The following is a 26601-nucleotide window of genomic DNA, read 5'->3' as shown; positions in this document are numbered from 1 at the left end:
GGCAGGAATTTTATTTTGAAATGTGGAAGCCGTTAAACCGGAAGTTGTTCTTTTGCCATGGAAACAGCAGGACCAGGCACATTTTTACAATATTGTGAAACTTGTCACGATACACTTTTTCGCACATTTGACTCCTGTCGGAACAGTGACGCGATGGTGGACGTGTCTGCTGATTTGAGCAGCCTTTCTTTTGAGGCCGAACTGACCGATGACGAGAAAGAGCTTCTTTACCTTCGTGCACGCTCGGCTGGACTGACGTTTTGCGGGTGCGCGCACGCAGCTTTCCTGTGCAAACTGGTCCACTCACTGAGGTATTTTATCTGTGGGTCTATTTTGAGTATATGTGACACACAGGAAGGACTTAATAACTTTTACCATACGTAATGCTACTGCTCGAAGTCATTCTGATTGATTACCATTAACAGATGCACCATCAAATGTCCCTCTGTGGACAGAGGCTCGCCGGCCTCAGGAGGAGACAGTGACCTGTGCGTTGGGATACTTGGGATGGGTCACATGGGGAAACAGCTGCTCCTCGCCCTCCTTGAAAAGTCTGGGGTGAAACCATCGCACATCAAGATCTCCAGTAGAAGACCAGAATCTGCAGGTACACTTGAAGGTCCAAATCAAAGTTAAATAGCAGTTCTGATGCAGTGAAACTCACTAAATCAGCCAGTGTGTGTAATATAACACATAACACCGGAACTGCATTATGTTTTCTATCCTGCAAGTGAAAAGGACTGTTGTCATATGATTAAAATGAGCTTTGCTTCCTTGTATACTGAAGAAGTCATCCTGGCCTTGTGTTTGCCTCTGTTGCTTCTTCTTTTTTTTTTTCCTCCAGTGGAATTTATCGAGACGGGAGTTGAATGTTTCTTTGACAATCGCAGACTGGCAGCGTGGGCAGACGTCCTGTTCCTCTGCTGTCTGCCCTCTCACCTGCACAAAGTCTGTGCTGACCTCCGCTCGCACCTGTCCAAGCGCTGCCTCGTGTACAGCTTCCCCTCCGGCGTGCCCGTCGCCAGGTACTCCCGGTACACGCTCGTACACATGCGGCGTCGTTTGATTTTTCAGTCGCTGGATCCCTCTCTTTTGATCTCCTATTTCAGATTGGCTCAGCTTCTTGGACACGACTTCATCCTCAAACCACAGTATGACTTTGTCGCTCGTGACACTGCAGATGTGTGGCTGTCTCGCACTCCTCTGACCACGGCTTTGACAGACCCTTTACTGATAGAGGCGTCGTGTCCTCTTACAATGAGCGGTATGCCATGTGTCACTATTGCAGACTTCATGTTTTATAAGATGTGAGGGAGAGCTTTTGGAATGGAGGTGCAGCAAGACTTCACTCTTGATTTGACATTATTTACATTAATTGTATTTTTGTATAACTGTCCGAGCTGACTTGTGATTCCCATATGTAGGTGGCCTTTCTGTGGGTCTGAACTGGGTGAGTGCGGTGTTGTACAGCCTGCTAAATATCTGCACCTCCGCCGGTCTGGGGTCCAGTGATGCGCTCGCTCTCATCAACGTCGTCCTTATTAAAGAGAAGCGTCCACACGCTGTGGAATTAGATGTGCACAGTTTCATCAGTGGATCACATGCATCCTCCCTTCGCACAGAGGAGTGAGTGGAACACTAAGAATATATATATTTATATATATTTCTGTCATGTTTAACTTAGTCCTGTCTGTCCATGATCAAACAGGTTTTTTTCTTTTCTTCCAAAGATCTTTCCCCTGGATTTCTCTCACTGATGCTCAGACCGAGGAGACACCACTGCTCTGCTTTCTATCAAGCAGCACATCTGTGCAACAGTGCATCTCTGCAGCATACAAATCACTGCTATGCAAACCAAAAACAGACAGTTACAGTCTAATGTGAAACTTAACTGTATGTGTTCTAAGGATGTCCACCACGTAAAGCGTGTCCCGTATGTTGCACATTTTGTTTTGAAAATTTTAATGTAATGAGATTTTTTTTTTTTTCTTTCAATAAATAGGCCTCAACGGTGTTTTGTGACAGCTGCACATATTGTGTTTGTAACGGTTGTATTTCACACGTGATCTGTGTAACTAAAATAGGTGAACAACGTGCACACGGTGTGGAACTTCCAACAAGAATCTCGACGCTTGAGATTCGCAGGTTTTCGTCAACGCTCGAGAAAAACGCGGAAGTGTCAAAAAAAAAAACAACAACTCGCGTCTTAGTTTTTTTTTTTCCCTTCCTGTGAAGCAGCGGCAGCACCGCGGAGGGAGAGCCGCCACATGAACGCGGCGATATGGCCTGAGTTGGACTAAAGAAACCACCGTTATCGCTTCACCGGACTACCAGCGTTACATTGTGGTGAGATAAAAGTTGTGTCTCGTGTGGCCGCAGCTCCTTCGGCTCTTACTTCTCTCTGCCTGCTCGATAGCGTTAGCTCACGTGAGCTAACTAGCTAGCCTCCCAGCTAAAGTTAAAGCCAGAGGTTGACGCTGTAGTCGAGCCCCACAGAACGTGACACGTAGTCGCTCCTGTGGCGTTAGCTGCTAATTTTCCCGTTCGTGCTGTTGTTGAAATAGTCCGTTATTGTTACAGTTTGTTTAGTTAGTCTATCCGGACGGTGTTATGAGGCTAATTTCGGCTTCCCTCTCTCCCTCCCTGTGGTTACTGGTAGGGGCGGGGTTTCATCTTTTTTAGCCACGCAGACTGAGGTGTTTGTCTTGCCTTTACAGCCATGGAGAGATTAGAAGCCACATCAGAGCTCCAGTCGCGGCTGTCGTCCCTCTCCTTCTCGTCGTTCCCCGGAATAACAGCCAAACAGAGCGACAGCAGACCGCTGGACAGGTAGCCTGTTGCTGCAGAAAGTGCCGCTTGTACAGCGACTGTAAGGAAACGCGTTGCTGGTTAGACTCCTTGCATCCTGAATGTCTTCTGTTTATATATTGTGATGTCATTTTTTTTCTTCTTTCTTTCTGCTGGCATACCATCTGCTCCTCAGCCTCCAGAACACGGACCTTTCACAGAGCTGCACCCAATCCAAAAACCAAGCTGATATGGAGGAAACCAAGGGGGATTCAGGGCAACATTCAGAGGTATTTTAATATGGAAGTGTGTCGGATGAGTGGCAATAAACAGCTATAATCTCAGCTATAATATCAGTGTTGTGTTTGTGTGCTTTATTTTTTTTTTAGGGTAATGCAGCGGCAGAGCTGGCCCCTGAGGAAGGAGGCGAGGAGAACAACAGTGCTGGGAGTCATCCGCTGTCTCCTGAGATGAAAGGTGAGGACCTGCAGAGTGTGCCATCATAACTGCTGCTTTGATTTGGATTCAGAGCTTTCATACATCTTTTAACAAAAAAAACATCAGGTGTATCTAAGCTAGATAAACGATTATCAAAGTTACGCTCCTTGTGGACACGTTGCCATTTTTGTGCCTCCCCGACGGGCAGCCCAGACGCCGCCCCTGAAGCCCCCGACGACGTGGACGTCTGCCGCACTGAAGGAGCTGAAGGCGAAGCTCCGAACGGAGGACGACAGCGTGGTGACGGTGTACCGGGGCGACATCATGACGGTCCACGTGCCCACTGTCCCCGAGGCCAAAAAAGTGTGCTGGGAGTTCGCCACGGACGGCTACGACATCGGCTTCGGCATATATTTTGACTGGACTCCTGTCACGAGCCGGTCCATCACCGTGCACATCAGCGAGTCAAGTGACGACGAAGACGAAGAGGAGGAGCTGGGAGGTCAGTCACTGTAGCGGTTCTCACTTCGGAGTGTAAAGCGGCCTAAATGTATCATTCTATAAAACATCTGTCGTTCGGTATCTACGAAGCACACCGTAGATATGTTGTACGTTTTCCTCCAGCTGGGATCTGAGGCCCCGGGTGTTGACTTTGTGCTTCCTGTTGCTTCCTGTTGCAGGGCCGGTCAGCAACGGAGACGTTGAGAAGGGCTCCAAAAGTCAAACCAACTCGAGCTTGGCTGAAATCTTACCCGTATACCGGCAGGACAGCCACAACACCGTCCAGGGGGGGAGCCACGACTTCCCAGGTGAAGGCACTTACCTGCTGAAGTTCGACAACTCCTACTCTCTATGGCGAAATAAAACCCTTTACTACAGAGTTTACTACAGTGCCTGAGATGCCCACTTCACGAATGTAGAATTAAAAAAAAAAAAAGGAAGCATACTACCCGTAAGACCAATGAACTATTTTTTGATTCAGTACTTTGAAAAAAAATATAAAGTTATAATATAAAAAAGGTTAAATATAAGCGTATCTATTTTTTAGCACTATCGGCTTGTGTTGCCGCATGTTGAATTCACAGATAGTTTTGAATGCAGCATCTGCTCCCGCGTCGTACTGCCGGATATTTGAAGAACCCCCGCATACGTCCCTCGTCCCCGTGTAAGAGCCGGGCGTCCGTCGTTTAACGTTAATCGTCTTCAGCTGAGACATTTCTACGGTAGCAGTGATCAGGGAACACCGGCACAGATTTCATTTCACCAGGTGCTTAATCAGCAGCGCTCTAAAGAAATACTTTTGTTGTGTGTGTGTGTGTGTGTGTGTGTGTGTGTGTGTGTGTGTGTGTACTGTGAGCGTACACCTTCTATGATTATGTTTTGTTGTTGTTCAGTGTATTTATCCTTCTTCTTTGTATCGTAACTTATTTTTGTTTTTTTTAATGTGTCAAATTCTATCACATGCTAATGAAGAATATAATTCTATTATACAATGCAGAGTTGTCTACTGTTATAGTGGTGTGTTGGTAAAAGATATATATATATATATATATATATATATATATATATATAAGTTGAATGTACTGAAGCCGAGTGGTAACCGTTTACCAGAGTGTGCTTTTTATGACACAAATAAAAGCCATCCCTTATCACACAAAGCTCTTATTATGTAATATAGATTCAATATTTACAGTTGCCCTCCCCTCCCCCCCTTTTTGATTTACTGTTTCAGAGGAGCTGTAATGTTTCATCTGAATGTGTTTTGTGCACAGGTCTGTGTCGGTAAAGGTCACTGTTTGTGTTTCAATCTCCCCCGGTGCGTTCGGCACACTTTCTTTTTTTTGTTTTTTCTTTTTTTTTGGATTGCGTTGCTTCTGTTTCCGTCCAGTTCCTAAGAATCGATGAGTCGACCACACTTGTGTGCATGTTTCCCAAAGATGTCTCAGACGTGGCTGCTAATGCTGTATACAATGTAATATTGGTTTAGTGCTTCCCATGTCTGCTGAACTGTACCTTCTACTGTACGTCATGACGACATTTGTTCCTGAAGTTTATATTCCACAATAAAGAGAAGATTGACTAGTTTTTTTCTTTTTTATTCATTTGAGAATCGGATCAAACGTTTAAAAACTGAAGAGCGGGTAAACACTGCTGTGTGTGTGTGTGTGTGTGTGTGTGTGTGTGTGTGTGTGTGTGTGTGTGTGTGTGTGTGTGTGTGTGTGTGTGTGTGTGTGTGTGTGTGTGTGTGTGTGTGTGTGTGTGTGTGTCTCTTGAGACGCCCTCATCATCTCATAACAGTCTCAGTGCTGATCCAGGATTAGGAGGCTGGTCCCCCGTGTTTCCGTCACTTTGTGGCGTTAGGGGATTGATGTAACCGTTACAGAGGTGCTGATGAAACCAGGTTTTATTTCCAGCTCTCCCTGAAGGCCGGTCAGACTCCTGAGTAACATCTAGAGTCCCTCACATTTTACTTGATGATCTTACATTGTTCTTATATGATGCCGCTCCAGTAGACTTTGATTCTTTTTTAAAAGGTGTGGACAGGAGATATACAGTAACTTATTGATTGTCTTGATACTTCTTCCAGATATTTTTTTTCCCATCATTTATAAATATATTATCTACACGTGTGCAGCCAGCCCATAATGCAGTGAGTAGTTTGAGGTGTATTTATTGTTTAGTCAAAAATATCACTGAATGCATCAATCATTTATATTGGTAAATCATTTTGGGCTTCATACTGTTTCTTTAACAACGATTTGTTGAAAAAAAGCAAAATGCTGTTTTTCATTTATCAACAATCAGTACATAACCACAAACACAGAAATGACCACATCAGTCAATAAACAATTATCTCGACATAAACCATAAACTAAACGTACAAGCTTTTTAAAATTATAGCCGTGTTTTTCCATGAACGTGGTGATATAGTGGTAAAAATAATCTGTCTGCTTTCAGTAATTCCACTGAACGTAACTCTTCTATCACTTAAGACATTAATAATCAGACAAAACACATAAAAATAAAGATATACCTTTTTGTAATTTAATTCATTTGAATGTACAAATAGTGCATTGTTTCAAAAACATCTGTCCAATAACGCCTAGTCAAACCGTGCAGGTGTTTTAACGATGGACAAACTGGTTAATTAGAAAATCAACAGCGCCGCGGTCTCAGCTGTGCGTTTTCTCAACGGCCTCGAGCTCGAATCAGCCAATCAGAAGTGATTACCCGGAGCTCCAGGTCGCACCAAAGTTATGCCAGCTGCTGCTCGTGCGCTGAACTTCTTGAAGGCGACGTGTAAAGACAATGGGGAGGATGCATTTTTATGTCCTTTGGTCCCTGCGTGACGCCCCCCGCCAGTTCATCAGGTAGGCTTTTAAAAATAATAATAATAATGACAATGAAAAAATGTGTTTTCAAGCACGCGGTCTCGCCCTCTGCAGCAAATCCAACCGAAGTTGCTTTCAAGTGCACATCCCACTGCCTCTCCCCAAACACCTGGTCATCTTTGGTCTCGGAGAATGGAAGTGCAGCGAGACCACGATCTCCGTAGATGTCCTGGTCAGTGCAGAAGTACCGGCACAGACAATTGGCGCTCTCTCAGCTCAAGCAAGGTATGTGAAGGAACGACATAAGCATGCACAGAATAGTCTTAATTGGTAAAAAAAAACAACAACAACTTTGAATTCAGGTGTTTGACCTGGGAGGGGGACTGGAGCGCTGACATGGTCACAGTGGCAGCAGAGAGAGGCAGGAGAGGAGTTTATGGCAAGATTATTCTCACCGTGTGTGGAGAGGTAGGAGGGGTTTGTATTTACTGATGCTGCATTAAGGGAAAAACAGATATTTTAAAACTATCTCATATACCTAACAGATTATTAACCATATACATATTGGCTTCCTGGATCGTATTGCCGCTGTTTGTGTTTCACGCAAAGACTTGTGACCAGCCGCTAGACGAAGTCTTCAGCAGCACGCCTCTGGTTCAAAGGAAATGTCTGTTCCAAGAAGGGCAGGATGCCACTGATCTCTCCGGCACGTTGCACCAAAGCGCTGGAAATGAAACCGTGAGATGAAATGAGGTTCAAATATGTTTGGCCCTGTTATCTACGTTTTTTTTTTTGTTGTTGCAGCGTTTCATCCCGCGTCCTTGCCTTGCAGATGACCCTGAACTCCTCACACTTGGGTGACAGTGTTTGCTACGCTGACATTCAAGTGAATCAAATTGACACCAGCGATTCCGCCGTGAGCAATAAACCCCCGGTTTGGCCGACGGTAAGAGTCACGCTTGGGACTGTTGTCTGCATGTACGGGGCGTGTGACTTATACTGTGATGTTCTCTGCCACTGAAAGGATAAGACACCCAGACGGACCGTTATTAGTAAGAGAGGCCGCTTGACGTGGAGCACTGAGGACACGGACGGTCTCGCGCGGGACACGGACCAGGCCTCCACCGCCAAGAAAATGAGACTGTCCAGAATGAACAGCAAAGAGGAAATGACTGTGCAGATAAAGAATGAGAACAGAGGTCAGAGAACTTAACGGCTACTTGCGGTCCTGTCTGAATGCGCAGAATGGTGGGGGTTTTTTTTGACAGAGATCTGGATTTAGTTTCAGTGTCTCCGTCAAAGCGCTGGAGCCACACGATGTGTCTGATTGACCCTGACACCGCCATCCTCATCGGAGGGGAGAGTGCGGATCAAAACTACTGCACCGACTCCCTGTGGAAGCTCGAGTTAGGTCAGTGGAGTTTGTTGAATTTGTTGTGTATAGCCCTAAAACATTTGCATTTGCACTGAACACGTGCTCCTTTTCCAGACGGTGACTTCTGGTTCCCCATGAACTCCTCTGCCTCTGGACCCGCGCCGCCGTGTGCCCGAGGACACTCGGCGACCTTTGACCCAGACTCTAAGTCGGTCTTTGTGTACGGCGGCCTGAGGGAGGGCCAGCGCTACAGCGAGCTGTACATCCTCAACACCCTGACCTGGAAGTGGAAGCTTGTTACTGTGGGTTTGTTGCGAGTTGCTAACATGTTTGCGGTCTTCGATTTTACTTATCAAATTCTCAAGCAGAGGTATTGAAACCGTTGTCTTTTCGGTCTGTTTTTGTGAATCGACCTCCCTTCTTTTTTTTTTTTTTAGGCGAAAGGGAATGTTCCAAATTTGGCATATCATTCTGCCGCCTTTTATAAGAAAGAGCTCTTTGTCTTCGGTGGAGTTCAGCCGAGTCATTCGGCGCTGGATAAATCCTGCAGCAATGCTCTGTACATCTTTAACCCGGAGTTTGAGCTCTGGTACCAGCCCATTGTGGAAGGGGACAAACCTCTGCCTCGCTTTGGGTCCGTCTTCTTTTCCAAACTACTACAATGGATTTACTGTCATCCCTTTTTTTTTTTTTTAAGTATTGATGCCATGTTTGTCTTAAACAGACACTCAGCCACGCTGATGTCACAGAAGTTGATCATATTTGGTGGACGCAAGACGGCTACCTACCTTAATGACGTCCATGTTCTGGATCTGGGTAAGATGAAGACTCTGTAGCTGCGTCATCAACTCTGTGTCCAGGTTTAAACTGATATTCTTTTATTTCTTTATGAGTGAAGGATTCATGGAATACACAGCTGTGAAGTGTGGGAACATGCCACCCCTGCCTCGAGGGTGAGTACAGAACTAATCAACCTTGAGAAATGTCCTCGGCGTTGCCATCTGATTTCTATATTTTTGGTGTCTTCTGACAGACAGAAGTGCGTTTTGATTCTAATGGGTTTTAACAGATCATCTCGTGACAAAATACTATCTTTAATTAGCTCAATGTGAAATAACAGTAAGTGGTTTGCATATTACGTAGACGGGCTTTAATTAATAGGATATTGGTCCATGTGAAACTATTTCCTTGCCTGGACGTGGACAGGTTTCATGCAGCTCTACCAGTTTCAGACAACAGGATTTTAGTCAGTGGAGGTTGCAGTGCGATTGGAGCCCTGCAGGATGTCCACATTTTCAACACTGGTGAGTACGTCCCTTGTGCCGCTTCAGTCTGAATATATATATATATATATATATATATATATATATATATATATATATATATATATATATATATATATATATATATATATATATATATATATATATATATATATATATAGTAAATGCAATAAGACTATATCAGTGTGATCCGCTTTAGTCTATAACTGTTGAGTCTCAGTCATGTGAGCCGCTCTCGTGCGCAGTGACTCCTCCTCCTTTTTTTTTGATTTCTCCTTTTTTAGACACCAACATGTGGAGCCCAGTGGCGTCTCCTGTGCTTTGCTCGGTGCCTCGTGCCGGACACAGCGTGATAAGCCGGGGCTGCTCCATCCCGACGGATGCAGAGAAGCGTGAACGGGGTGAACGTGTCAGTGTCCTCTGCTCGGTGCTGGTGTTTGGTGGATCGGACTGCTCCGGTACCTTCTACAACGACGCAGTCAAGTGCGCAGTGGAGATTCCTGCTGACGAGTGATTTATTCACGACAATCGTTTTTAAATAATGGAAGTCCTATTGGTTGTTTCTTATGTTTATAATTGTTGCATGATGTAATCTGCATCTTATTTATGGTTGTGTCCTTTTTTTATTCCTCGTATGAATCTTTTTAAATAATCACACATACTTCCTCCACACTGGTAATAGTGATCTCAGAGGTTTTGCACTTTGCATAACAAATCTCTGATCTGCATGTTTCACACATTACTCCATGTCCCCCACATGTCAGTATGTATCTGAGAGTGAAGTAAACATGTATATCAAAAAGCCAATAAATATTTTTAACTCTGTTTTCTTGTTATTGAAAGTAACAGCACTCAAAAACTGGGATTATTTTCCGAGCATTTTATTTAAAATTGTACAAAGCGGCATGGCTGTCAGTAAAGCTGCTGAGGTATTCTATGCACGCAGATCAGCAGGTGTGTCTGGCTGACAGGACGGGTCGGTCGCTTTGAAAGCTTCAATCTCCACTAAGGTTTGGTTTAACCTGTGGATGGTTGGATACTGCCCGACATCCACTTTGAACCTGTGGAGATTAAAGACGGAGGGTTGAGCAGGTGGTTTCATTAAAACACAAAAAGGTAAAAACAACGACCTGTGTTTATGAAATGTCTGATTACCTCTCTGCATTGTAGACTTGTGGGACCAGACAGACGTCTGCCATGGAGATCTGAAAAGGTAAACGAAGCAACGAGTAATAAAAAGTATCTGCTGTACGTCACACCGTCTCCATGCTTTTAATGATGGCCGTGCCTCTTACCTCATCACCGACGCAGTACTTCCCCGCCGTTTGCTTCAGAATGGGCTCAAGAGCTGGAAGAAAAAAAAGGTACATAATTGAAAAGGACGGTGGAGTGATGAAAGGCTGAGGGCGTCCAGGCTTCCACCTACCTTGAAAGCCGCGATCAATGAAGTGCTGAGCCCACTGCATCTTTTCTGCTCCGATTTTCTGAATCACGTACAAATTCTGAAACATCCAGGTATTAATATTGTGATGTTATATGCGTTGAGACTGTATTTTTGTATCCTGCAGCCCGTTTTTTTTTTTGGTCGGAACTGCCCGCTCCAGTCTAATCATTGCGTCTGTGCCGTTCTCACCTGCAGAGGCTGTATCCCAGAGGCAATGACATCGCTGATCATCCGAACCTGGGCACGTTTCTTTGGGTCAGCGGGCAGAAGCCGAGGCCCCGGCCTGGTCTCATCGACGTATTGGATCACAGCCAGCTGTGTGGGTAAGAAACCACCATCAGTAGTGTTTAAGTTGTTTAACTAAAACCTGTTTTTTATATTGACTGCATGGGAGAAGAGTTTGGGGACTTACCGACTGAGAAAGGGTGATGCCATCGATTTCAACTGCAGGCACTTGTAGCATGGGGTTTAATTTCTTGTACTGTTCAGTAAGCTTGAGCGCATAGAGAACAATTGTGAGACAAATACAGGATTGGCATAGAGTGCCTCATGCTACCATGCAGGCTACAGTATGACATTCCTGCACTGATATATCGATCCTGGGAATCTACACTGTACCTGCTGACCTCCATCTTTGATGAGATTGACTGGAACTTGGTCATATTCAATACCTTTGAGAGCAAAAGCTGACGCACAAAATGCAAATGATGAAATTGTTGTCATTGAAATGCTTTCAGTGACGGCTAAGTGGTCGCATGCTGTGGCGTGACTTACCAATGCGAACCCTCCAGGAGCAGGAGCTTCTGAAGTATCCGTGAAGAACAGGCTGCATGGAGAGAAAAGAGAACAAAACAAGACCTAGTTCAGTCCATCTGAAAACACATCAGTTTCCTTTGACATAACTTTTTTAGTAAGTTAAAATGTCTTGTGTCAACTGGTTCACCTTAGTTTGAGATGCCATAGCTTTTTTGTTTTTGCTCGAGTTTTTCCTGAACTAGACAGAATAAACTGTTGCGGACCGTTTTTCTACAGTTTAACATCTCCAGCAGCCAATAGGAGGTGCTCCTAAAATCCCTCCTACCTTACTCTTCGGTCCATGACTTAGCAATATCTGTCCGTCATATGGTTCACATTAAGTGCACGCGCGCACACACACACGCACGCGCACACACGCACACACACACACTTAGCAAACGGCTAACAATGTCATTACGGTACCTTGGCGAGAGAAACTAAGGACAAGTGCATTGTTGTGGCTGTGATACCGTTAAGCTAACGTTGTGTTGTGTTGCTTCACATTTCCCAGCATAGCATTGCACGTTCACTAATGTCACATATACACATAGCTCGACAAGCGGACGCCACTCTCAGCCTGACCGAAGCTAGCTTTTCTGAGTTTTAGCAGAGATCTTGGCCACCGTTCAACTTCCAGCCAGTACACGGAAGAGTGAAAAGCACTTCATCCAATGGTTAGCCGAGTTCTACATATAAAGCGGGATTATCTTAAAACGTCAGCTAGCGATTGGATGGAATGTTCTCACAGTTGACCAATTAGGCTGCGTTCTTCGCGGCGCGTGCGAACATGTAGCGAATAGGATGCCTCGGATTTCTCCTAGAGCCCGCCCTACAGGTAATACATATCCTCGGGGGAGAACCCCGTCAATGTTGTCCTCGGCTCGGTTGGACACCTGCGGAGTTGGACACATAAAAGTAGGCCTACATACAATTCCATTAAAGTAATATTCCCACCATGGCGACAACAGCGTTGAGATCAGCACTAAAGGCTAAGGTAAGATTCCAAAAAAAAAGTTTTGCAGTTTTAAAACTGGAAATGACGCAGGCCTGTTTGACAGCGCACGTTGTGTATCAGTGCAATGTGTCATGTGCTGCACGATTCACGTCTGGGTTGCTTTAATGACATTGTATTTGTGTCGCGCTATAAAAGGTACTCAAATGCACTTTGCATGGTAAAAAAAAAACCATCAACAGAAGCAATAACACAACGGTGTACGAACGATTAAAGTGCCTTACAGACTGATTTGTTCACAGATGGGATTCATTCTGTGTGACTCTTTATGAACTGATTTATAGTATGACTGATTAATAATGCATTTGCTGAGTCCATTCAGACTCCCTGCTTTGGTTTCTTTCTCAGGTTCCACTTAATCTTGGCTGCATGTGCTACTCCTCCGTGGTGAGTTGGGAGCAGTGTACCGTTTATTGTCAAGACTGCTATTGCACTTAACAGCAACTGTAAAGGAGAATGCATGAACACGTTTGCATCTCTCCTCACAGCCAACCACCAAGCTGTTCATCGATGGGAAGTTCGTCGAATCCAAAACGTCGGAATGGCTGGATATTCACAACCCTGTAAGTAGTTCATGTGGGCCGAGAAACGCTGCTCTTCTCTTCACCTGGTTGGGTTAGATGTATCCTGCTGTAGCTGTGGGTTAGTAGCTCTGATAAGACTCAAAGCGGCAAAGTCCATGGAGTTGATTAACCTGTTTAATTGTTGATCGTCAATGAGAAACATTGCATGAACTTGGACAAGTCATAACCTAATAATCATAAATGTTTTCTTGAGGATTGAATGTGGAAATCCTGTTATTTTGTTTCTGATAAACTTTGACCGGCAGATTTTTGAAAGTCCACATATCTTAGTTAAACATCTGCTAGGATTCTCTCGTTACATAAGGTTTAGTGAACTCAAACGGCCCAGGCTGCTGATTTTAAACGCTAAGTCATCTTTTGGTGTATTCGTGTGAATGTTCTCCTCTGCAGGCTACCAACGTGGTGATCTCCCGCGTGCCCAAAGCCACCCAGGAAGAGATGTCGGCTGCTGTGGACTCGTGCTCCAGAGCCTTCCTCTCCTGGTCTGAGACCTCCATCTTGAATCGGCAGCAGGTCTTTCTGCGCTATCAGCAGCTTATCAAGGACAACATTGTAAGAAGAACAAGAGTGTACTTTTTTTTTAGCACTGTTCACTTTGATTTTATTTAGTTTAACAACTGTCGCATTTGACTTCTTTTTTGCAAATCAGCGTTTTTAACCTAAATTGATCTCTAAAGCTGAGAACAACGGACTGACACGAGGGTCATCTTGTGTTCCAGAGAGAACTTGCCAAGACCATCACAGTGGAACAAGGCAAAACCCTTGCCGATGCAGAGGGGGATGTATTCAGAGGCTTGCGTAAGTGCATCACCCTCACACACACACACACACACACACACACACACACACACACACACACGTGCACACACACTTGTACAAAGGGCAACATCTGTTTTCTTTGCAGAGGTCGTGGAGCACGCCTGCAGCGTCACCTCTCTGATGCTCGGTGAATCCCTGCCCTCCATCACCAAGGACATGGACACCCACACGTACCGACTGCCCCTCGGGGTGTGTGCCGGCATCGCGCCCTTCAATTTCCCCGCCATGATCCCTCTCTGGATGTTTCCCATGGCCATGGTGTGCGGCAACACCTACCTGCTGAAGCCATCAGAGCGGGTGCCGGCGTGTGCCATGCTGCTGGCCAAGATGCTGCAGGACGCCGGCGCTCCGGACGGCTCGCTCAACATCGTCCACGGCCAACATGCTGGTAAGAGTTGTTCTCTGTTACCTTTTAGCCGGTCAGAATCTTTAGTGTGGATAGGTATTTTTTTATTGTGTATGACAAAAATACACCAGTTTGTATTGATGCCTCTTAATTCCCCTTTAATCTAACATTCAAGTAGAGCTGAAACCATTCATTTATTTGTTGGTCGATACAGAATATATCCATATCATATGTTTGGGTTTTGGATTGTTGGTCGGACAAAACAAGAGATTTAATAATATAATAGAGATATAATAATAAGTGATGTAATAATAAGTTATTTCGGCTCTGAGAAAAGAACATCGTAAAGACAAAACAATTCACCAATTAATTAAGGAAATATTATGGCAGATTAGTCAAGAACTTTCTCTGTAATGCAAATAATTTGACATTATTTTGAAATATCAAGGATATCTGAGTTAATACAGTTTCTATAACTGTCTTTGTGCCGCAGCTGTGAATTTCATCTGCGACCATCCGGCCATCAAGGCAATCAGCTTCGTTGGCTCCAATCAGGCTGGAGAGTACATCTACGAGAGGGGCTCCAGAAACGGCAAGAGGGTCCAGTCAAACATGGTGAGTTCAAATAAGAGTCAAACATGGTGAGTTCAAATGAGAGTCAAACATGGTGAGTTCAAATGAGAGTCAAACATGGTGAGTTCAAATGAGAGTCAAACATGGTGAGTTCAAATGAGTCAAACATGGTGAGTATAAGAGTCAAACATGGTGAGTATAAGAGTCAAACATGGTGAGTTCAAATAAGAGTCAAACATGGTGAGTTCAAATGAGAGTCAAACATGGTGAGTTCAAATGAGAGTCAAACATGGTGAGTTCAAATAAGAGTCAAACATGGTGAGTATAAGAGTCAAACATGGTGAGTTCAAATGAGAGTCAAACATGGTGAGTTCAAATAAGAGTCAAACATGGTGAGTATAAGAGTCAAACATGGTGAGTTAAAATGAGTCAAACGCAGGTGTAAATGTCTGACACTTGCTGCAAATGTCCAGAAGGTGGCAGCATTGGCCAAAGGATTCTCGTTGTTGTTTCGCTCCTCCTCACTGCCAGCTGTAAAGATGAGAGACGCTGCACAACAGAAGCTGCAGCTGTTTGTCCATCAGTCCTCTGTCATAAGGACTCTTTACTGTTTTGAAATGTTTAGGCCGCTTGTGTATATAATTCCCCGATGTTCTCACTTAGCGACTAAACCAGCTGCTGCAATGCAGAGATCACACAGCAGAAGGCTAACCGCTTCTCATGTACTGCAGGGAGCCAAGAACCATGGTGTGGTGATGCCCGACGCCAACAAGGAGAACACTCTGAACCAGCTGGTGGGTGCAGCGTTCGGGGCGGCGGGACAGCGCTGCATGGCTCTGTCCACGGCCATCCTGGTGGGCGAGGCGCGGCGCTGGCTGCCGGAGCTGGTCGAGCGCTCCAAGGCTCTGCGCGTGAACGCAGGTACCGCGCCCCGTCACTCCACCCTTCACCTCTCTCTCCTGAGCCCCTGTTCCTCCCCGCCCCCCGAGGGCCTTTTTGGTTTAGTCATCTCGAGGCCACCCACGCCGCCCTGACCACACCTCTCGCCATGTTGTAACTTCACATTGGAGTCAGCTGGGAGCGAGTGCTCGTTGAGTCCGCCCTGCTGCAAATTTGTGGCCAGATCTGTGGCCCAGAACTAAATGGCGGTTTAAAGCATCAAATCCTTTTGAGAAAGAACGTTGATTCTGAGTAAAATGGAGACCGATTATCCCTCTTTGCTGTGAGATGGATTCTTATTTTTGTAGTGCACAGGAAACCCTTAAGTATCCATTTTTGAGGGAGTGCCTCATGGTGCCCCTCGTCCTGGTTTTTGCGAGGTTTTTAGCAAAAGACATATTTGAACGTCGGCGTCAATTTAATGAGCTCGCATCACGCGAATGCCGTCGTATAGCTGGTTGTTTTTTTTGGGGCCCCGCTAGGAGACCAGCCTGGTGCAGACGTGGGGCCTCTGATCACTCCGCAGGCCAAGGAGAGAGTCTGCAGTCTGATCCAGAGCGGTGTGGACGAGGGAGCCCGGCTGCTCCTGGATGGCCGAAACGTCAAAGTCAAGGGTTACGAGAACGGCAACTTCGTGGGTCCCACCATCATCGGTGACGTCACGGTACGTGGGTTTAATTACTTTGCATGTGCTTCGGAGAATTATTAAGAACCGCTCTAAAACTAAACTGCCGGTAAATATGTTTGGTTTTTTTTGCTCCCCCAGCCCGAGATGAAGTGCTACACTCAAGAGATCTTCGGCCCTGTGTTGGTTGTTCTCGAGGCAGACACTCTGGATGACGCCATCGATGTGGTCAACAGGAACCCCTATGGCAACGGCACAGCTATCTTCACCACAAATGGCGCCACTGCGCGCAAATACACTCACGAGGTGGACGTGGGCCAGGTGAGTGGCTGCAGCCTCCAAATGTGTTCCTCTGTTTTGAGAGAAAGGAGACATTCACATCCCTCTGTCATGTCTAAACAGCATCTCAAGTAGGGAGCACATCGCATTTCTGTTTGAAAAAAAAAACCTTCACACACACAAAAAACTATTATTTTTCCATGTCAAGTATAGCCTTGTTTGTGCCTAACCTAATGCGCACACAGTCGGCAACCCTCTTCCCCCTCCACTTCCCCACCAGCCAAGACTACAAATAGCTACAGCAAATATGTGTCCGTCTAAAGAAAACAGGGGGACATAGAAACATTTTCCCCGGTAGTATTCGATGAAATCTTAAATTAAACTCCGAAGGAATTCCTAAGGTCCTATTAAGCGTAAATATGGCCAGCCGTTCCCCTGCTTGTTTGACTGTGGAGCCTTAGTTATGTCCCGTGTTTGCTGTTCACATGTCGGGGAATGCTGTGCAGGCCATGTGCTGTTCTCCGCTCCAAACCTCGATGCAACAAACATCTACTTTTTTTTTTTTTCTTCTTCCCTTCCTCCCTGCACCTTCGCCAAAAGGCCCAAAGTGTGTCCAAACCTATTCCCGCTGTTTCAAACATTCTAAACCAGCCAACCATGCCGTGCCCCTACTGCCTTCATAACAAAATGTTTTATTTAGTTTCTCTTCCCTTTCATAAGAACACGCTGTGCTTTTCAAAACTGCGAATATAAGCCGCAGGTTTATCTTTGTTTAGTGAGATCATGTTAGCTTGTTTTTAGAAAAAGCCCGGATGCACCACATCTCTCATCAGCCGCGGCTAACTCATCCTAGCAATTTAGGATCCTGAGGAATTGTTTTACAAAACTTACACTTATGGAAATGAAAGGAAGGGGGGGAAAAAAAAAAAAAATCCTTGTTTTCTGCAGGTCGGAGTCAATGTTCCCATCCCTGTTCCGCTGCCTATGTTCTCCTTCACTGGATCAAGAGGATCCTTCAGAGGAGACATGAACTTCTACGGAAAACAAGTAATGAAACAAAAGATGCATCCTATTGTTGCATGTGGAAGAAATGCACAAATCTAGAAATCAAAGTTTAGATGTAAATGCATTTTTTTTTTTTTTCTCTCTCTCTCTACAGGGAATCCAGTTCTACACGCAGATCAAAACGGTCATCTCACAATGGAAAGCTGAAGATGCCACCTTGACAGGTCCTGCTGTTACTATGCCCACCATGGGACGCTAAATACTCCATCCAAGTGCCGACGTTTAGTCTGACAAACCAGAAGATCTAGACCCCCCTCCTCTACTTAAGACACTTGTATATTCATCGCTTTATTCCCGGTACTGTGTCCAAGCACCGGCGGTTTTAATAGTACGGAGTCCCGGCCTACTTTCACCCCTGCTTGTGTTAAATGTGATTAGTTCATTTATACAAGATATTTAATAATATTCCCCCTTTTTTTTTTAAAGACTTTATATTAGATTTGAACAGTGCAAACGATCTGTACAGCTGAGGCAATCTCATTGGATCTGTATCATTTCCTCAAATACAACACCAGTATTTCATTTCCTGTGTATTCACTCACACTTTAGTTTAATCCCCATAAATGAAGGTTTCCATAGACTCTGCATTAGGAGCCAAACATTGTTTAGAGATCTTGTATATTATTATATTACCACGCCTTTTTATGAGCACCAAAAACAGCATCTTGTATTCCACTACTACTACTACTACTACTACTACTACTACTACTACTACACACATGATTGACACTCTGTGGAACACGTACGCAGCGGAGGCAAAACAGTCCAGAGTGCGATGTGCCATGTCGACGGCCACAGAGAGGGGGGGGGGGGGGTCATGTGGTGTGTGTATCCGCCGGGCTGTTTGGGTTCGAGGGCAGAACGGGCTCAGGCGCCTGGGTGATGAAGGTCGCCGGGGAGAGCTCCTCTCTAATTCTGAAAGACAGTCATCGTTAAGCGACGCTAGAAATGCGACCGTCTTAATAAATCAAACGTAGGCACACATTCGCGTTCACACAGCCGACGCTCCCCCCTCCCCCCCCCCCCCCCCCCCCCCCCCCCCCTCTCTCTAAACATGGAATGCGGCACCAGTAAACGGGCTTTACATAATTGCAAGGATGAGGTACAACTTGCATTCTCGTACATTCCTTCGGTGTCTCTTACCCGGCAGCATCGCCGTCAGTTAGGCTTCTTCTCAGAGGAGGCTGAGGTCGGCTGGCTTTCCTATGGGGGGGGGGGGAGAATGCAGAGTTGCAGTTAAATACAGAACCAGTGAAGAGCCATGTTTTAGCACACTGGTGTCTGTTCACTCCGGCCTGCAGACGGTCTTGGAAAGGGGGGTTACTCTGGGTAAACATAATGCACATGTGTACGCCTGATGCCGCTAACTGGGTCGCCAAATGTTCCGTGTTATTCTGCTGGGACTAGGTGCCAGACCACTGTTAACATGAATACACATCTCCTCCTGCCAGCCCGTACCCCCATACACTCATATCCCCTGTGCGCTCCTTTTCTTTTTTTTTTTTCTTTTTTTTGAAAATCATGTTACCAGCTGCTCCCTGGCCACAAGCGTTCAAAGAACAAAATAAACTGCAAGTGCACGTGAAGAGGGGCCGATGGGCTGAGAGCAAATCGACGTGACCAGATGTTTGTTTCCGAGCACACGACTCTGTGGCCGGGCCTATTTTTACTATTGTGCCCAGACTCTTTTCTTCGTTCTTTTTAAGCAGCTGGATGGAAAAGAAAATTGGTCGAGGCCTAACTGATGTTTTTATGGTATCCTCTTCTGCTGAGAAAATGGCTGTTTAGAACATTAAAAAGAGGGAGGAGTCACCAGAAGTTCAGCACTGAGCTAGGCGCTCGGTGTCACACTGCACTTTTGTTCTTCTGAGGTCATTGACCCACAAGTCCATTTTCAGGGATTTCAAGAGGTACTTTTTAGGATGAAGTTAATGAGTGAACAAGCAACAAACAAGCCTTTTGCTAAGACAAACAATACAATTATTTGGGGAAGGGGGGGGGGGTGGGGTGTATTACCTTTCACTCTGTCCATTCATTTTAGCGAAGAGCAGCCTGATCACTTGTTCCTTCTGCTCCCAAGTTAGATCTGAGATTTCAACTTTGCTGCCTGGTTGATGAGTCCTTAAAGACAGGTGGAATAAAAATGTATGTTTTTATTTTACACGCCACTTTTCATATAATCGGCTGTATTGAGATGATCCATGAAGAGTGCAGACCGCTGAATGTGCTTGCAGGTTACTTGGTGCCGATAAACACGAGGTCTTAAGACGTGCACGTGTCCCGGGAATGATGGGAAGCGGACCTACCACCGTGCAGCCTCCTCCATGTCTGCATAGACGGAGTTGGTGCTGCGGGGGCCTTTCTGAAAGGTGCGGATGGGTGGGAACTTCAGTTTTCCCGCTGTGGCTTTTCTCAGCTCCCAGCGATAAGCCTGTAGCGCCTCCTTCTTGTATTGCAACCTGCTGGCCACGATCTCCTGGTTCACCTCAGCCAGCGCCTCGTGGAAGAACTGCTCCAGCTCCGTGCGCTGCTGCACAATGACGCTCGCTAGCCTCTTGACCTTCCCCAACTCCCTGTCCCGCGTGGAAAGCGCCTTTTGGAGCTTCTCCAACTCTACCCGGCCGGCCTGGATGCCGACCAGAGTCGTCGTCGTCTTCTCCTCCTCTCTCTCGGCTTCCCCGGCTTTTAGCTCGAGGGCCTGCTCCAGGGAAGCTACCTTGGCCCTCAGTTCTGATAGCTCCCTTTTTTGGGCCCCCATCTGAGCTGCGTTTTTCTTTACCATCAACTCAATCGTGTTCTGGGTGAGTAGACAGAAGAGCAAAAGTAGTAAAAATGAAAAAAAAAAATCCTTTCATTTGCATGCCAGCGTGGAGCTGGAACAGATAACGGTTTGTGTGCTCGCCCTGCTGAAGTTGAAGGCTTCAACACGCTGGATTTACTTCCCTTATTTACTGTCATCATCAGAGGTAAGATTAATGCGCCAAATATTTATTTGTTTTAAGGAATCGGTGCCAGAAACCTGCAGAGGAGAAGCCACTGAATTTGAACCCCATACACCAGTGGAAACTCACCACGACCGCTGCCCACTGAGAGGCTGGGTAGTGGGACCACAAGCAAAATACACAGGGTCAGCACAAGTAAACAACACAAGGGGAAAAACCACCTGGAATATATTCTGCACAGGTCCAACAAGTGTTTCATAACTGAGATGATTGAAAATGACTTCGCGGAGATGAATGGTTCCTATCCAAGGCCCTAATGGTAACAGTGCTGTCTGCTGTTCTACGGGTCAAACGTACCTTGTCCAGAGCCAGGGAGGCGTTTTCCTTCGCCGTTGAATTTGTCAATATCTGCAGTCGCTCTGCCTCCTGCATGTGATATTTCAGTGCTTCGTTGAGACGGACGTTCTCCTTGAAGACGGAGCGCGAGGCGTCATCCAACTGCCTAAACGGTTTGCAGGACAAAAAAAAAAAAAAAAAGCTTCTGATAATGGAAATATCCCTATGAGTGATAATTTCATAATTCGCTCTTGTTTCTCGGTTCCCGACGCTCAGAGTTCACTGGGTCGGCGTGCTCGACTTTTAAAGACGCGCTGTGTGTTCAAAATTAAATCAATTACTGACGCCAAGACCAAACCCGGCAGGACCACACCAGTATCAATGTTGATGTTTTATGAGCTGCAAAAAAAATAAAAAAAATAACTAAACATAGCAGTGGTGACATAAACATCTTATGGCCTCAAAAGTAATAAACTCCGATCTTCCCCACACACACACACACACACACACACACACACACACACACACACACACACACACACACACACACACACACACACACATTACACTCCCTCGTTCCGGGGCGGCTGAAGATGTGATCGTTGGCTTGAGCGACGGACATTATCTGAATATGACCATCCGCTGTGGTCAAGAAAAGAACTATTAGCTGCAAGTTTTATATATATATATATATATATATATATATATATATATATATTCAAATACATAAACACTTGCTTGAGTTCATTATTATTTCTGTGGACTTCCACAGTTTAAAGAATAAAATTAGATTGAAAGGGACGGCGGAAACACACACACACACGCACACTCACACAATGGCTGCATTGTGGGCCCTCTCTACCACCAGGTCTATGATGTGCTCCGCTTCCTTCTCCAGGAGATCCTGCAGGGGGAAATATGCAAAACTCACTCGATTGTGAATCTGTCCGTCGACGGTCATCAACAGGTCATCGACTGTTTGACATCTCATTATTAGTCAGTTATGAGTCGGATGTTTTTCACTTGACCGTACCTCTTTTTTTAAGAACTTGCACTCCGTCTTGTTGAGGTTCTCCCTGTGCTCCTTATCGGCAGCATCCAATTTGTTTCTCATCTACAAAATAACAACCAAAAAAAAGGTTCAAAGTTATCGGTTTGCGTGAACATCCTGACGACCGCTCCCTAATTACTGTGTTTGTTTCACTCACATCGCCGAGCTCCTGCTCCATCCGGGCCTTCGTCTTCTCAAATTCCTCGATTTTCTTCATCCACAGTGGGATCATGTTGAAGTCACCGGACTTCTCTCTGAACAGTTCCTTCAGCTCATTGATTTGAGTTGTGTAATAATCAACCTGTGGAGCACACAAAAATGAAAAAAAAAACGCTGCTCATCCATACACAGGACTAGAGATCGTGTAAAGGTCCCATGAGTGCAGCTTGGAAACGGTTTCATACCGTCTCACACACACACACACACACAGAACTTCCTCTCTTTAAACCAACTTAAGCACAGATCAGTCGGGCTAAATACCTCAAGATGCCACTGTGGGAAAGCCAGGCTGATCAAAAATGTGACAAAAATGACCAAAGTCATGAGAGGCTCGCAAAACACACTCGCCCACAAACATGAACGCGACGACTAAATGAGAGGTTATCGACCAGCTGATTACCACTTCAGGCCTAATCGTTGTTCTTAACATAACTCCGGACGTGTTCGGCGACGTAATCATCGAAACCGATCGTTGGTTTTTGCGTCGCATGCAATTTTCCCTGTCTGTGTGATCTACCAAATGGTCAACATCCTCCCCCCCCCCAAAAAAAATCCACCGGTTTCACGTTGAAAGGGATTGCGCGGTGGAAGTTTTCGTTAGCTAAGTCAACGACACGACGACTAAAGGGGCTGAACAGCGTGTCCTGATGTCCCACGTTTAGAGTAAACCGCATGACAAGAACTCTTGTCCCCCTCACTGGACCTGTGGGACAGGTTCCATACGGGTGTTTCAAGTTAGTCCAGACCAGGCCTCTTTTTATTTTTGTCCTCCTCAGAAGCTTTTTGCACTCAATTTTACCAGCATGAAGAGCTGGAAGATGGAAAACCAGCTGCTACCAACAGAAGCAGACGTAGATTTGACTTTTGTCCGTTTGAGAGCTTGATCTTGAGTCAGTGGGGATAAAAAGGGGTCAAAATAAGTCCCGTTGGTGTGTGTTATGCTAACTGAACTTTTATTTTAGAGCAAGGATCTGAGTGACCTGTGAGGTCAATAGAGATCAGCAGTGTCTTCTCCCAAGCAAGCCCAGCGTTTTTAATTTGTAATTCTGTGGCCACTGAGATTAAAATAGCAAAAGACCATGTAATGGAATGTGATGGTGTGTTGTTGTTGTTGTTGTTGTTGTGTTCTGGTCTCGCGGCGCTGTATGGTTGTTGTCTTCTTACATAATAAATGTCAACATAATTACACACAGGACAGCTGTTAAGACACGGAGCAGCACATTTTGTTACGTTGCTCACTGTAAATCACGGCAATGGCGCGTTTTACGGTGAGCAGGATGGCTGGAGCATGTTTTGTGGGCCAAATGAAAAGTCGCATTTGTGTTCTTGTCGCTCGTTTGAAAATGAACTCACCATTTTGTTTTGTTCCTCACGCGCAACTCTGTCTTGACTCGTGAGTCTTTTCTGCAGCGTATTGATCTGTTAAAACACGTTTGTTAAAACATGAATTAATCATTCGTTCATAATTAATCACGCACACACACACTGCGTGTTCACCGTCTCCTCTTTAGCTGCGTCTTGTCTCTGCATGAAGCCGGCTACATCGACCGCGTCCTTCTCCGCTCGGTACAGCTGGCTCGTGAGGTCGTCGTTCGCGCGTGCCAATTTGCGGCAATCTTCGCGGTACTCCGCGAGCGACTGTTCGGCGACCTTTAACCTCAGCTCCCAGAGGGCAGCGTTGTCCTTGGCCCTCTCGATGTCAGACTCTTTCACCGCTTTGGTCTCCTGTTTACTTTCCTTCTTTCCTTTCCTTGAACGAGACACACAAGTGTAGTTCGTCAAAGCTAACGTAAAAAGTGCACAAATGTGGCGAACTGTGCTGCACTCACCCGGCTTTCGCTCTCTTTACTTTGGCGACTTTCTTCTTCTCCATCACTGCTAACGTTAATACACTACAGGCAACAACCCCGTGCCACCATACGGAGAGGCTAAGTTAACGGTTCCGGTACCGGTACCGAGCTCCTGAATGTTTGTCTAGTGCTGTTGCCATGGGAGCGCGTTTGTTTTGTTGCCGTGGAGACGCTGCAACCGAGGAAAAGTTTCTTCTGTTTGTCTGCAAGGTGTTTTATGTATGTTCTGGGTTTGGCATTTTATAATCTTTATGTTTGAAATAAAACATGTTATGTCTGTAAAAGTACAACTTACCCATTTAGCTTTGCATTTCCTTAAAAAAAAGGTTGAAAATCAGTCACTTGTCATAGGAAAAGTACAGCTAATGTTATTATTTATGGCTCTGTTATAATAAAACATGACAGTGTGACAGCATGCACTATACAGGATGCAACAAGAAATACGTCGTTATCATCTACACCTGTGCTTTTCCTGCCTTCAAAATAAAAGATGCACACCAGTAACATCATTACATAGTTCAAATGTGCATCTGAGTTTATCACAAATAATAAGCCAATATTATTAACTTAGTAAAGATGAATGAATGGTTTAGTCAGTCAAATATCTGAAAGCGGTGAAACATGCCCCTGCAGAGTTCCAAAGTCATTCCAAATGACATTTCATTGTGGCGGTTTCAATTAACACCCTTTTCCTTACTATAGCGCTCATTTATTTTTAGGTTTTGGTGGCAGTTTTGTGTTCATATCTCACCTTCTGCTGAACAAAAGTTGAAATTCAATCAATCACTGTCAATCGCTCTGAGGAGATTGTAAGATACAGATGTCTGTTCTGCTCACCAGCCTGTGGACTGACACACTATTTGTCCCTTCTCTTGTAATTAGAGTCTCCTCATGCTGAGCTCTATCAAACAGGATCTGTTTGCACATGATCTCCTCCCACATGATGACATGAAATATATTTGACTCCTGTCGACAAAAGTAGTCCAGATTGTCCTGAAAAGAACTATGTGTTACTCGCCGCCTTCACCACAGTTGTTGTTTTTTTTTTTGTTGTTGCTGGAGTTATGGGAAAACCGCTAGGATAATCGTAAATGCAGTTGGCTGACATCTTTCGAAGAAGCTCATCCAAAAGAAACAATGTAAGGTTAGCGCAGGTCATAATTTAAAACCATGACATTCTCTCCCATTATCTTGTTCAGCTTTCTGCTGGAGCCTGACAGTGTCCAGTGTAGATTATTCACCAAACAAAAAAAAAAAAAGTAAATATCATAAAAGTGTTGGGTGTAGCTACTGTAAACTGAATCATATAGGGTCACTCTCTGCTCTGGCATCATCAACAGAGTTTGAAGACTAAATTTAAAGGTAATTACTATGACAGTGAGGAGAGAAAACTGAAATAACCCTGAGCTTTTCCAAGCTGTCATTATCATTGGAATTGTAATGACAAGGTTTGGGTCCCTTCAATGGACTTCTTGGGGTAGGACACCCACAAACATGGCATTCCTGAGGGTAACATTGCAGCATATTAATGATATATTGCACAGTGTAGATTACAAAGCTGGGGTCTCTTCTCATGCTTTTACGGTTTCAGTTAACTTGAAACAAAATACCAAAAATGTCCTTTAAAACATTGTGTTTGTAATGTGCTGTGTCATGCTGTAGAGGGACACTTTACACACAGATTATAGAGTGGCAGTGCACATTTGGATGACATCCTAACATGATTTGGCAACATAGACATTTTCCTTAACAATTGTTATGCCTGGTGTTAGCTTAATGCGATTTCTCGACTCAATGTTCCAAAATTCTGCAATGCCTGTTGTAGATATCCATTCTACCAGAGCTGTTTTGATACTTCCAGCCCCTTATTTAAAACAACAAATGCCGGGTAAAGCGGTGGTTATCCTGCATTTACCTAAAACGTCTGTTGTAAAATCCAAATTCATCTGACATTTTACTCACAGGGCAGTTCCTATTGCATCACATTCTAATGCTTAGGTGTGTTTCAAACTAACGCATGCTGTGATTCATGCACCAAATAGCCTGCGGTGGATTGCAGCTGTCCAAACGCTACACATAATCCAAATGAATTTCTACATTGACAACAAGATGTGTCTGAGCATTAACAGCATCCTTTTAAAAAAAAAATATATATATTTAACAAAGGCTTCAAAATGAAAACGCTCCAGACAGAACACGGCTTCTTTAATATGACATTTTCTATCCAGGGTTTATTTGTCACATTATCACATACATATGTTAACATGCAACCAAGACATCTATACGGGCACAAGTCAGAGAGAGGTCCTGCACATGTAGCTTTGATAGGGGCGAAGGACCATGCTGGTGAGCCGCAGGATTGAGAAAAAAAAAAAAGTAGCCACAGTATTTAGAAAAAAGGAAGGAGGAAAGAAAGTCCAATATTTTTAGTTCAAATTACAGTGCTTTGCGCAGTCGAGTGTCCTGGGAGCGGAATGGCATGATGGGTGAACACTGGTGCCAAGCCC

The 26601-nt window shown here is 45.0% G+C and overlaps 6 protein-coding genes across 7 annotated transcripts; 4 read left to right on the top strand and 2 right to left on the bottom strand.

Annotated features, from left to right (window-relative positions):
• Positions 1-153: 153 nt before the first annotated feature.
• Positions 154-2030, top strand: noxred1 (NADP-dependent oxidoreductase domain containing 1). The gene is made up of 6 exons (XM_068706974.1): positions 154-311; positions 426-607; positions 845-1025; positions 1110-1264; positions 1425-1626; positions 1731-2030. The coding sequence occupies exons 1-6, from the start codon at positions 154-156 to the stop codon at positions 1882-1884; spliced, it is 1032 nt and encodes a 343-aa protein (XP_068563075.1). The 3' UTR covers positions 1885-2030.
• Positions 2031-2128: 98 nt separating this feature from the next.
• tmed8 (transmembrane p24 trafficking protein 8) lies at positions 2129-5309 on the top strand. The gene is made up of 6 exons (XM_068706975.1): positions 2129-2346; positions 2718-2829; positions 2984-3077; positions 3177-3264; positions 3434-3727; positions 3906-5309. The coding sequence occupies exons 2-6, from the start codon at positions 2720-2722 to the stop codon at positions 4121-4123; spliced, it is 804 nt and encodes a 267-aa protein (XP_068563076.1). The 5' UTR covers positions 2129-2346; positions 2718-2719; the 3' UTR covers positions 4124-5309.
• A 1199-nt stretch (positions 5310-6508) lies between these two features.
• On the top strand, positions 6509-10039 carry zgc:163014 (uncharacterized protein LOC100038766 homolog). The gene is made up of 13 exons (XM_068706969.1): positions 6509-6596; positions 6672-6842; positions 6920-7025; positions 7167-7295; positions 7390-7503; positions 7582-7756; positions 7840-7968; positions 8047-8234; positions 8370-8566; positions 8657-8748; positions 8831-8885; positions 9139-9236; positions 9500-10039. Exons 1-13 carry the CDS (start codon positions 6535-6537, stop codon positions 9727-9729), a joined length of 1746 nt encoding a protein of 581 aa, XP_068563070.1. The 5' UTR covers positions 6509-6534; the 3' UTR covers positions 9730-10039.
• Positions 10040-10080: 41 nt separating this feature from the next.
• gstz1 (glutathione S-transferase zeta 1) lies at positions 10081-12074 on the bottom strand. Of its 2 annotated transcripts, none has more exons than XM_068706972.1 (9): positions 11878-12074; positions 11434-11485; positions 11278-11345; positions 11072-11152; positions 10849-10974; positions 10642-10717; positions 10511-10563; positions 10371-10420; positions 10081-10276 (listed from the first exon to the last, which is right to left on the bottom strand). In XM_068706972.1, exons 1-9 carry the CDS (start codon positions 11905-11907, stop codon positions 10150-10152), a joined length of 663 nt encoding a protein of 220 aa, XP_068563073.1. In that variant the 5' UTR covers positions 11908-12074; the 3' UTR covers positions 10081-10149. The 2 variants fall into 2 exon arrangements, with proteins under 2 accessions (XP_068563073.1, XP_068563074.1); XM_068706973.1 differs by lacking the exon at positions 11878-12074 and adding an exon at positions 11603-11821.
• Positions 12075-12319: 245 nt separating this feature from the next.
• LOC137869541 (methylmalonate-semialdehyde/malonate-semialdehyde dehydrogenase [acylating], mitochondrial-like) lies at positions 12320-18218 on the top strand. Its single transcript, XM_068706970.1, has 12 exons — positions 12320-12448; positions 12815-12853; positions 12955-13029; positions 13441-13602; positions 13770-13848; positions 13955-14257; positions 14709-14830; positions 15520-15709; positions 16210-16391; positions 16494-16673; positions 17580-17678; positions 17791-18218. The coding sequence occupies exons 1-12, from the start codon at positions 12410-12412 to the stop codon at positions 17893-17895; spliced, it is 1575 nt and encodes a 524-aa protein (XP_068563071.1). The 5' UTR covers positions 12320-12409; the 3' UTR covers positions 17896-18218.
• A 98-nt stretch (positions 18219-18316) lies between these two features.
• LOC137869542 (basal body-orientation factor 1-like) lies at positions 18317-24290 on the bottom strand. Its single transcript, XM_068706971.1, has 11 exons — positions 24074-24290; positions 23742-23994; positions 23598-23663; positions 22183-22326; positions 22008-22088; positions 21808-21878; positions 20996-21140; positions 20003-20493; positions 19713-19817; positions 18840-18899; positions 18317-18611 (listed from the first exon to the last, which is right to left on the bottom strand). The coding sequence occupies exons 1-11, from the start codon at positions 24115-24117 to the stop codon at positions 18512-18514; spliced, it is 1560 nt and encodes a 519-aa protein (XP_068563072.1). The 5' UTR covers positions 24118-24290; the 3' UTR covers positions 18317-18511.
• Positions 24291-26601: the final 2311 nt, after the last annotated feature.

The sequence above is a fragment of the Cebidichthys violaceus genome, unplaced genomic scaffold (genome assembly GCF_023349555.1).
Source record: "Cebidichthys violaceus isolate CVI_PGR_0920_01 unplaced genomic scaffold, fCebVio1.0.p SCAF_126, whole genome shotgun sequence".
NCBI lineage: Eukaryota > Metazoa > Chordata > Actinopteri > Perciformes > Stichaeidae > Cebidichthys > Cebidichthys violaceus.
This window is presented reverse-complemented; position numbering and strand designations above follow the sequence as displayed.

What these genes read in the sequence shown, in the direction of transcription:
- noxred1 (XM_068706974.1), top strand. Translation starts at nt 154, where the DNA reads ATGGTGGACGTGTCTGCTGATTTGAGCAGCCTTTCTTTTGAGGCCGAA. An exon ending in AAACTGGTCCACTCACTGAG is followed by an intron (nt 312 to 425) that starts GTATTTTATCTG and finishes TACCATTAACAG; the next exon opens with ATGCACCATCAAATGTCCCT. An exon ending in TCCGGCGTGCCCGTCGCCAG is followed by an intron (nt 1,026 to 1,109) that starts GTACTCCCGGTA and finishes CTCCTATTTCAG; the next exon opens with ATTGGCTCAGCTTCTTGGAC.
- tmed8 (XM_068706975.1), top strand. Translation starts at nt 2,720, where the DNA reads ATGGAGAGATTAGAAGCCACATCAGAGCTCCAGTCGCGGCTGTCGTCC. An exon ending in GACAGCAGACCGCTGGACAG is followed by an intron (nt 2,830 to 2,983) that starts GTAGCCTGTTGC and finishes TCTGCTCCTCAG; the next exon opens with CCTCCAGAACACGGACCTTT. An exon ending in GCTGTCTCCTGAGATGAAAG is followed by an intron (nt 3,265 to 3,433) that starts GTGAGGACCTGC and finishes CCCGACGGGCAG; the next exon opens with CCCAGACGCCGCCCCTGAAG.
- zgc:163014 (XM_068706969.1), top strand. Translation starts at nt 6,535, where the DNA reads ATGGGGAGGATGCATTTTTATGTCCTTTGGTCCCTGCGTGACGCCCCC. An exon ending in CCTGTGGAAGCTCGAGTTAG is followed by an intron (nt 7,969 to 8,046) that starts GTCAGTGGAGTT and finishes CTCCTTTTCCAG; the next exon opens with ACGGTGACTTCTGGTTCCCC. An exon ending in TGTCCACATTTTCAACACTG is followed by an intron (nt 9,237 to 9,499) that starts GTGAGTACGTCC and finishes CTCCTTTTTTAG; the next exon opens with ACACCAACATGTGGAGCCCA.
- gstz1 (XM_068706972.1), bottom strand. Translation starts at nt 11,907, where the DNA reads ATGCACTTGTCCTTAGTTTCTCTCGCCAAG. An exon ending in CTCCTGGAGGGTTCGCATTG is followed by an intron (nt 11,346 to 11,433) that starts GTAAGTCACGCC and finishes TTTGTGCGTCAG; the next exon opens with CTTTTGCTCTCAAAGGTATT. An exon ending in TCAAAGATGGAGGTCAGCAG is followed by an intron (nt 11,153 to 11,277) that starts GTACAGTGTAGA and finishes TATGCGCTCAAG; the next exon opens with CTTACTGAACAGTACAAGAA.
- LOC137869541 (XM_068706970.1), top strand. Translation starts at nt 12,410, where the DNA reads ATGGCGACAACAGCGTTGAGATCAGCACTAAAGGCTAAG. An exon ending in GATCAGCACTAAAGGCTAAG is followed by an intron (nt 12,449 to 12,814) that starts GTAAGATTCCAA and finishes TTTCTTTCTCAG; the next exon opens with GTTCCACTTAATCTTGGCTG. An exon ending in GGATGTATTCAGAGGCTTGC is followed by an intron (nt 13,849 to 13,954) that starts GTAAGTGCATCA and finishes TTTTCTTTGCAG; the next exon opens with AGGTCGTGGAGCACGCCTGC.
- LOC137869542 (XM_068706971.1), bottom strand. Translation starts at nt 24,117, where the DNA reads ATGGAGAAGAAGAAAGTCGCCAAAGTAAAGAGAGCGAAAGCCGG. An exon ending in ATGAATGGACAGAGTGAAAG is followed by an intron (nt 18,900 to 19,712) that starts GTAATACACCCC and finishes CCCCCCCCATAG; the next exon opens with GAAAGCCAGCCGACCTCAGC. An exon ending in ACTGACGGCGATGCTGCCGG is followed by an intron (nt 18,612 to 18,839) that starts GTAAGAGACACC and finishes ACTGTCTTTCAG; the next exon opens with AATTAGAGAGGAGCTCTCCC.